The sequence below is a fragment of the Coffea arabica genome, chromosome 11e (assembly GCF_036785885.1).
Source record: "Coffea arabica cultivar ET-39 chromosome 11e, Coffea Arabica ET-39 HiFi, whole genome shotgun sequence".
NCBI classification, from domain to species: Eukaryota; Viridiplantae; Streptophyta; class Magnoliopsida; order Gentianales; family Rubiaceae; genus Coffea; species Coffea arabica.
The window spans coordinates 53409512-53419806 of record NC_092331.1 but is presented as its reverse complement, the minus strand read 5'-3'; the positions used below and the strand labels follow the sequence as shown (position 1 = coordinate 53419806).

Below are 10295 nucleotides of genomic sequence, written 5' to 3'. Positions count from 1 at the left end.
CAATCCCTCAACCTGTCCAGGAAAGGTTTTAAACTCTAAACACACTATAAGCATCAGGGGCAAGCCTTGTAGACTAGTCCCTTCCATTTCCTTTTTTTCCCCCTTAATTCTTCTTCTTTGGACATTCTTATATTAGGGAAGGACGAATTAAAGAGGAAATGAACAAATGAAGATTGAAATTCAACTTTTTTTAAATTTTTATTTTTCTTTTTCTCCGTGAAAGGAAGATTGGAAGTAAGCAGCCCACAGAGCTTGTGTTTATGTAGTTTAGTTAATATTTAAAAGGCTATGATAAACTAGCGTTGTAGGAATTGTATGCAAGCCAGCTAGCTGCCAATCAATCAAAAAACAAACCAAGAAACACAGAAGAACAATTCCAGTTCACCTAAAGCCCACAGCATCAGAGTCAACCACTACATACTACATGCATCTCCAACCACCTTTGTATCTGAAGGATCAACTGCAGAGTAGCAACTTTTAACTGAATATTTACAAGGCTGGAAGCTTTTTAATTCATACCTACTACCAAGGAAACTTTAAACAACATCAACTGCAAAGTAACTTTGACTGAATATTTACATGGCTGGAAACTTCTTAATTCATATCTACTACCAATGAGCTTTAAATAACTCAATTGGAAGGGAACACAAATTGCCAAAAGAAATCTAAGAGGCCGAATACATGACAGAAACTCAACAAACAAATGATGCATCTTATTCTCCTAAAAGGTATTTGAAAGCTGTTTCTTCCAGCCTTCATATCGCTGTACATATAAACACTGACTGACAGCAGATAGAAGAACCTATATCAACTTGTCTATTCTGCCTCGTTCTAAACCTGCTCAGTACCCTTCAGAATGTTGTACTTGCAGAGAGGACATGTTGCATTCATCTTAAGCCATTTCACTATACAAGGTTCGTGGAAATGATGGTTGCAAGGAAGAGCTTGGAGATCTGCCCCATCATCGTATGCAGTAAGACAGATACAGCATTCCTAGGAACAAACAGAAGGAAACCAAAAGGTCAAGACCAAAAGCAATCAAGGTGAAACTGCAATGCATTGAGAGTATGAGCGCAGTTATGGAGCAAGATTTATTTTTAATATTTATCTTATTTTATTCATACAGCATTTTTTATTAGCATATTGTATTGTGATGCCCATAGCCACAAGCTGCTTTAACAAACTCAGAGCATAGAGGCCTCATAAAACCATAAGATTTGGTAAATCTAGGTCAAGATAATAGATAGGTCTATGGATGGATGGAAATTTCATAATATGTATGCTGACTTTCCAATCTGCTTTTTTATGGTTCAGGGCAGTAAAATAGAACATTCCAATTTCATTGGACTTCTACAATGGGATTTACAGACAAAAACTTCAGGCAACCACGACAGGTTTATGCATTAGGAAGAGAACCAGCTTTAGCATTTCCACAAGAGTGGTAACTTACTGCATCCTCAGGTAAAAGATTACGTTCAAGAGCCAAATATCCACCGCTCGATTGAATAGGGACCATTTTACCAGATCCAATAGGCTTATCCTCATCCATAGATATTTCAAACCTGTACTTAGGAAGCATACTTAGATCAGCATCAGATGCACCTTCCTGTGTGTTTGAACAAAAGTTGAAGTTAGCAATCTATTATCAACAGGCTTACCATCAAACTGAGTGTGTCTACATTGCCTGTGGTGACTGCATTGAGATTTTTGAGGCTTACCTGCCCAGCAACTGCATAAAGAATTGCTATGATGCAAGGCAAGCAGCAACACAGGGCAAGTCCTATCAGGCATGCCAAAACCACACAAAAGATGGCAAAGAACACATCAAATGCCAGAAATACGACCGCCAACCTGCAATGCTCAAAACCAGAATTCTCATGATCTATATCTGCCAGTTTTAATTGAAATCGTTTCTCAATGCTGAGTTGAAGAAGAAAAATGAAAGATAAAAAATTTTTACCGGCTGTAGATGCAAGCTTTAATTGACATAAAAAGAAACAGTTTGTAGTAGCCAACAAACTTTCGAATACAGCTAGTGACAGGAGCCGTAATATAGGGAGGGTGAGCTTTAAAAAAATTGATTTCTGACCTTATACTCAACAAATTAGCAGCATTATACTCAGAATCTAACAAATGCTTTTAGCAGAAAAAATTCATTTGAAGAAAACAGAGAATAAAGAACAAAATGCTTTTAGCAGAAAACATTCGTTTGAAGAAAAAAGACAATAAAGAACCATATGTCAAAAAATTTCTAGACATTGACAAAGCTGATATAGAAAATACAGTAACTGATGCCCCATGAGTAACATGAAAACATACAGCTGGTCAATGGTAAGGCTTTGTCTAGGAAAATAATAATTAATCTAATTTTAGGAGACCAAAGTAAATTTGTCCGAATTCATTTTTTAAATGTTGTCAGCAAGTGCCATTTCAATCCAAAACTAGCTGTTTAGCGATTTTTGGTTTTTTCTTCTGTTCTTTTCTAATCTTTTTTATTTGTTTTTTCTGTGGGCAGAAGGGGGAGGGGGTAATTTTCTTTAGTAACCATTATTATGGAAAACACTCCAAACAATATTGTCTGTAGAAGGAAGTTATGAATATTTTATATTTTCTTTCAATTTTAATCAGGACAAGAAAAAATGGATATAACAATTCAGTAATGACAAGAAAAGGAAATCATCAAACATATAATTCAACATGCAGAGATGGCAATCTTGTCACCACAATCTAGACTCACAAGCATGTTATATAAACAAGCAAAATAACTGTATCATAAGGCAAAAATGAGAAGCTTAATTTACATTTATAAACTATATCAACAACCTTGAGCAGTTATCTAGATAAAATAAACAAAAAGAAAATCTGAAATGCAATTGGATAAAGGCATACCAGTACAGACGGGGGGCCCCCTGCATAAGAACTTCGCCACCAGAGACTACCCAGTAAAAGCCAATTATCCACCATAGAAAGGATGCCATTGTGTTTACAGATTCACATCGTTTAATGCAACTGGATTATGCACAAAAAAACAAGCAGTCAAGAAGGCATCTTCGCTTTTCTCCAATAGTGATAAAACAAACTTTCCAATAAAGAAGACAGCCCAAACCAACAAAAATGACAAACAATAGTCAGTCTAAGGCATAAAATCACCCTTAGAAACTTCCAAGACAATTTAGAGTTTCATTAGAGCCAAAAGTTTGTGCTTCTAGGGCATATGGCAAAACTTCTTGGCAAGTCAAGGCGGGAAAATACACACTCTGGAAACAACAGAAGTAGGTTGTGGCATCATGACAACATAAACCAAGAGTTCCTATGCATCACTAAAATATTTCAACAATTAGTCACTTAAGCTTTTATATTTATCAATAACCTCAATCCACTATATTCCAAAACTCCCATGCACTAGAATCTAAAGCAACAAACTTTATATCCAACTACCAAAAAAGAGAACAAGTCAGCATGTAGTATGAGTTAAATGGAACTATAATCTCTCGCAAAAGATAACATAATGTCCAGAGATACACACATGCATAATTGCATATGCCAAGTTACAAACTTCCATTCTCCCATTCAATCACAATGTAATGGGCATAAGTGACTCAATTATTTCTGACTTCCAAATCCTACAAACACAAAGCTAAAGCTCCAAAGTCCACACAATTCAGCTTTTAACACAAGTCATAAGCAACTAGAGTTTCCCATAAAACGTCAAGGTATAAACTATTCCACTTGACACCTAGACATGGAAAAATAAAGCTACAACCCGAAAAAACACATCCTTCAAGCTTTCATACCTCGAAGTTGAACTTAACAAATAGACTAAAACATGCGCATTGTCAAGCATATCAAACTATAAATTGCAACATTGCAATTCTAACCAATAGCATAAAGTACAACAAAACCTCATACAGAAACAAAATGTTACAGCTCCATTCTTGGAATCTGTGTTAACTAAGCCGTGTACCGAATTATCCCTTTCAAGCTATCTATCATGATACTCCAACTTTTAACACACAAAATAAAGCTACAGCCTTTTGGACAACAGACAAACACGCACACTCTCACATACACACGTACAAAATTTAAGGATATAAGTTCCAATTTTATTAACTTTGCCGCGCGCAATTATCCATTTCAAGCTATGAATTTTATAGTCCAAACTCATCAACCAGAAACAATTAAACAGAGAGACATAATGTGGAGGCTTCATACTTCATAATCCACTTATTCATATAAACCTGTAAATATAACATTTCCAACCTTAAAAAACAACCGCATGTTAAAGTTCCAAACTTTAAAATCCAATCCAGCTAAAAAGAAAAACCAGTAAAACTTAACTTAAATGAAAAAAAAACTTACGTTGACCGGTTCGATTGCCCCAAAGCTCCACCACCATTTCCCTCCTCATCCTCCTCAATTTCCCCATTTCCCCCATCCCCTCCACCACCATTCTCCGAATACCCTCTCCACCTACTGTTCCCCCAATTTCCCCTCCTATTCCTCCGCCTATACTCAATCCAAACTAACGCCACATGGACCAAACACTGCAGAGCATATCCACATATCCAAACCCTAATGGGCACATTCTCCCTCTCCTTCACAGTACATAAAACCATAACTATCGAAACAAACACAAACGCCAAATTCCACATTATATCCAACGCCACCACCGGTTTCGAGTAGCCCCAGTCGGCGCGGCGCTCCTCCAGCTGCCGAGCTGCCGTTTCCCGGACCAGCATGGAAGCTCCACGTCGACCCGTGACCCGACCGAGTAGAACAGCCAGTGGAGCTGTTCCGGGTCGACCATGGTTCGCCTCCGCCTGACGCGGGCGGAGCAGCGGAGTGGTCATGGAAGTATCCGTATCCGGGTTCAGGACATGGGTGACAGCGGTGGAAGCCATTTCAATAACTTGAAATGAATGAATGGTTCTATTTATTCCACAAAATGTTTGGGAAAATTTGTAGGATTTAGAAGAAAAGGTTGAATTTGGAGGTGAAGAGAGGCATGAGTAGTGTGTGTTGTGTGTTGTGTGTTGTGTGTGTCAATTTCCGGAGAGTGAAAGAAGCTTTGGTGTGCCTTTTTGTGTTTTTTTTGAATGTGTAGTAGAGAGTTGAAAGGTTGGTGAGGGAGAGAGTGGCTGGGAGGTGACGATCGGTTGGGGTGTTTTTGGTAATTTCACATTAGTTAATTTTAATGATATTTATTTTGAAAGGAAATCTTAATGACATTTAACAAATAATTATGAGGAAAATTGCTAAGTTCTATAATCTATAAAAAAACAAAAACCTAAAAGAATCTCATAGTATAAAACTAAAAGTTTTTTTTCTTCTTTTGACTGTTTTGTATTAATTTGTTGGTCGTTTCTTGGTCTAATAACATGAACAACAAAGTTACACTAGATTCCAATCAGAATGACTATACATTTGCAAATCTAAACTTCATTTGGATTTAACAGTTTTTTGAAATTCTACAGTAATAAATTCTAAAACAATTCAAAATTACAATACATTTCAATTACAGGCAATACATCTCAAATACATTAAAAAAAATAAAAAATTCCCCTCTTTCTTCTTCCACATATTGCCCACCACCACCACCATCCATCACTCTCCATTATCACCGCCACTACCACCACCACCAGGAGGAGGAAAGTGGGGAGGGAGAGAGAGAGGGAGGGGGGAGAAAGAGGGAGAGAGAGGGGTGGTGTAAAATTTTTTTAAAAAAATTTCAAAAAAGTTGTAAATTATTAAAATACTCCAAAATATATTTTAAAACCCAAAATACCTCTAAAAATACCCCCAGAAACATCTACAGTAATTATATATATATATATATATATATATATATATATATATATATATATATAAATATACAGCTACAATAATGGTTTTGAAAAGCACTCCCAAAAACATTTACTCCAAACGGAGCAACATCGAGGCAACTAGAAATATTTATTTATGACATCGGAAAATCTAAGGTCAAATTAGCTCTTTTTCAGAATCAAAACATTGTCATGCACATTTACTAATTATTTGAATTGTCATTTTTCTGCCAAAATTATTTACGTTTTCGTAAACATATTTTTCAATCATTTTTTTATTTCACATGTATTAAATCGCTACAGTACATTTCTCTATAAAAACTCCAAAAAAATAGTAATCCAAATGGGACTTAAATTCATTTGACACAATGTTTTTACCTTTTTCAGAACATGAGCTCAAGTTGGTTTATCGTTTGCATGGTGTTTTTACCTACTTACATATCTTTTTTTTAACCACCTTTTATTTTTATGTTCCTTTTCCTCTCTCTATCCTTTTTTTTTTGGGTTAGAACTAGTATATTCTGAAGAAATTTTGGCAGTCATGTCTGCAGTACTTCAAAAAATTAGGTACCATGCTTGTGAGGAAAAATCATCTTCTTCCTATATGTTAGGTCAAATAGCCAAACTTCTTTTGTCTGCATTTCAACATGAAATCGCACATTCTCATCAAGGAATTTGACCACTGGCTGCGTTTTTTAGCTTAAACTTGTATGCATAATTGCCAAATATCTTACGTCAAGTCTTGGTAACCTGGCAGCTAAGAAGGACTGTGTCTATTTCCATTGTCTTTTTGTTTTAGATGTTAGAGAGTTTTGGAGCATTGTTCCATCTCAGTGCTGTGATGTGGACTGCACAAGCAAAACATGCTTTCTTTGGTGGTTTTCGTCCCCTTGTGCTTATCAAGGTTTGCTTTTTCCTTTTTTGGGATAATTTCAGAAACCTCCCTTGAGGTTTTTGACTATTTCATTGGCCGCCCACTAAGTTTCGAAAATTATACTAACCTCCGTTGAAATTAATTATCTTGTAACATTTAGACCCAATCAATAATTAAAAAGTGATGTTAGGAGAGAGAAAATAGTATATTTTTATCATTGTCCCTCATCTACTGCATTATTTAATTAATTTAATATCAACCCACACATTAAAGAAAAATACTAAAATTTGTTGTTTATCATTACGGATCAAATCACATATAACATCAAATATATATATATATATATATATTTATATCATTTTATATTTTTCACTTAATATAAGATCTAAATTACTCTTTTCAGTTATATACACATTGCCAAATATGATCAACAACAAAAAATCAAAAAATTTGCAACCAAAATATTACAGAAAACAAACTTTAACATCATAGATGTTCTTGTCAATATATTAAGGATAGTTGTTGAGATTTTTATGGTATTAAAGTTCGATCTTTGTAATATTTTGGTTATACATTTTTTTGATTATTTATTGTTGATCATGTTTGACAATGAGTTTGTAATTGAAAAGAACAATTTGGATCTTATATTAAGTGAAATATATAGAATGATATACTATTTTTTATACCATATGTGATTTAATCCCTGATGATAAACAACAAATTTTAATATTTTCTTTAATGTTTGGGTTGGTTTTAAATTAATTAAACAATTCAGTAAATGAGAGGCAATGGTGGAATCATGTTATCTTCTCCCTCCTAATATCACTTTTTAATTATTGGTTGGACCTAAATGTTCCAAGATAATAAACTTCAAGATAGGTTAGTGTAATTTTCAAAATTTGGAGGGAGGCCAGTTAAATAGTCACAAACCTCAGGGGAGGTTTCTAAAGTTATCCCTTTTTAAAAAAAAAAAAAAAATTCTACTTCTTTAATCATATAGAACATGTTATTTAGACTTGATGTTTGTTACATGTTAATAGCTCAACTAGACCCTTTAATATAGCAACAGGTTGTGGGCATATACGGTCTTGTTAAAAGTGGTGGAGGCTCTCTTGGAGGGATTAGAGCAATTTGCAAACGTCCCTGATTGAAACTATAGCTAGTGGTGCTCTCAATGATGGGGTGCATCACATGCTTGTATTCTGGGCAATTGCTTTATTGTCTCTTCATCAATAAAGTCTTCTATTATGGGGAGGGTTATCACAAGCATGCATGTATATAGATTTTTTTTTTCTTTGTTTCTTTCTTGTATTTTGGGATGTCTTGTTCATTATTACTCTATGATCATCACTTAATTGTATTTTCAGGACAACTTTATAACATAATTGTAACGTTAATATTTGACAAATTCTTATCATTTATGATTGGAAATTAATGATAAGCCAACTATAATATTTGACTAATAGAGTAAGGTTGTCCTATTTGCCTCCTTACAATAAAAAAAATTACACGCGACACTTCTAGTTTTTTATTTCTTTAATTCTCTGCATAAAATATTAGACTCGTAGATTTACAAAACTCGAAATTCTTGATTTCTAATTAATGACTATATTAAGATGATAGAACTTTGGAGCCATCTAAGTAATGTAAAAATACGAAACTATTGTCACCAGTCCAACTCTATGTGAATTCAAATATTATGTAATTTCTAACAATTCAACCAAAGAATTTGGAGCTCCAAATGAATTCTTTATCAATTCTATGCATTTTTCAAATGAAAGAATTCTATTGCTACGGAATTACAATTCAAAGAACTGCAATTCTATTGAATTCTAATTCTAATTCAATTCTAGTTTATCTGGGGCAGTTGCTCAGCACTAGTGGCTGATGTACAATCCTTCTATATGATACAGGTTGATGTTTTTGAAAAATTTGGTAGTTTTCATGGGTTTTTTTTTCTTACCCTCACTGTTTGTCAGCTTCTTTTGGTGTTTGCTTGGATAACGTTGGCAAATCTTTCAGTTTTGAAAATTTTTTACTCTCGTCTAGTATCAGTTTCCTTCACCTGCCCTTTCGCTTGATCTTCTTGGTGCTTATTTGATGGGAATGACAAAGTCAAGGAAAAAAAGGTGAAGTTATACAAGTTCTATCACAAATTTTCCTATTACAGTTTTGTTGGCAAAAATGTTCACTAATTATGGGCATATACTCTTCTGTTCGAGTTGAATTAATAAGCCATTCATAAAAACATCATTTCTACATTATAAGTGAACTAATCAAAAGATAGCTTGAACATGTTCTCATGTTCTGTGTATTCTAATTCGTGATTCAAAATTTTTTTTTCCGGGGCCAGGATTTACAAACTTAATCTTAAATCATATTTTTGTGTATTTTAAGTTGTTGGCACAAGCTTAATCCCAGTTAAATAGGCAACAAAAATCGCCATATACATCTAAAAGAATATAATCAAGTTACCTAAGTGGGCTTGGTTTGATACAGAGTCGTCAAGGCTTTACTAGAAAAAAAGGTAACACAAATTTCACAAATGAATTTCAGGACTTCTAAAACATCGAACAATTATAGAATGGTGCCAAATGAATCTTGCTGATAATTCATGGCTAAGAAATTTGCAAAACAAAGGCCCCTCATTATTGCATCGTTGTGCCTGTTTTGCTTGCCTTAATCGACAAGTCATGGTTTATAGCACTAGAAACCTTTAGCCGATGGCCCCTCCTCCCTTCTCAATTAATCTCGTAATTTTGATAAGATGGTGATAGTAGATCCATAAAAGATCTATAAAGTGTTTTCATCATTATGCAAGTGAATTGGCCATTTTTCAAGAGATGTTGTATAACATGATTCTAGGATAATTTTTTTTAAGAACCAAAATCCTAAAAAAAAAAAGTTATTTCTTTGACTTAAAAATCCCTTCGAGACAATTATGTGACAATTTTGACAGCAAAAATAACCAATGTTAATGTCTACAAAAAGTAGAGCCTGTTTCCAGCTAATTATGCTCTCAATCAATGATGACAGAAACATCATTTGCGCTTTGCATCAACATATGTAATTATTTAGGCATCCACTCTCTTGAAACGACCGTGTATAATATGTAACTAATAAATGTTAAACTAAGTTTATATCCAGATGCAATTATGCAGAGATTGAATACAAAAGTGAGGCTAGCTAAGAATTTGGCGGCTAAACTTGTCTTGTGAGGAGTATGATGAAACATTGGAACATCTCTTTTTTTGCATGTGACTTTTCTTGTAGTGGAGGAGGAAAATTCAACAGTTGTACTTGATGTATAGAGGGAATTTGGCGTGGCAGGATGAAAGTGCTCTGGTGGAGTAAGCTTTGGATCTTTGCTTCCTTTTGTCATAACCTGAGAAGGCTAGCTTTTTAGCAACAATTCATCATCTGTGGCAGGCAAGGAATAGACTTCTATTTCGCCAGGTTAAGCTCTCTAGACTACTACAGTTGCAGGTAATGACTGTTGTTTAATGGGATAAGATGCCAAGGAGAATGGAGATGTCTGGTTATAGAGTGGCGCTTTGATAAAAAATAATTTGCTAGTTAGGTCATGTTTTCTTGCTGAG

At 34.5% G+C, this 10295-nt stretch overlaps 1 protein-coding gene across 1 annotated transcript; it reads right to left on the bottom strand.

The window, feature by feature from the left end:
• Window positions 1–651: 651 nt before the first annotated feature.
• LOC140021459 (E3 ubiquitin protein ligase RIE1-like) lies at window positions 652–5049 on the bottom strand. The gene is made up of 5 exons (XM_072072290.1): window positions 4360–5049; window positions 2890–3009; window positions 1719–1851; window positions 1451–1606; window positions 652–993 (listed from the first exon to the last, which is right to left on the bottom strand). Exons 1-5 carry the CDS (start codon window positions 4899–4901, stop codon window positions 832–834), a joined length of 1113 nt encoding a protein of 370 aa, XP_071928391.1. The 5' UTR covers window positions 4902–5049; the 3' UTR covers window positions 652–831.
• Window positions 5050–10295: the final 5246 nt, after the last annotated feature.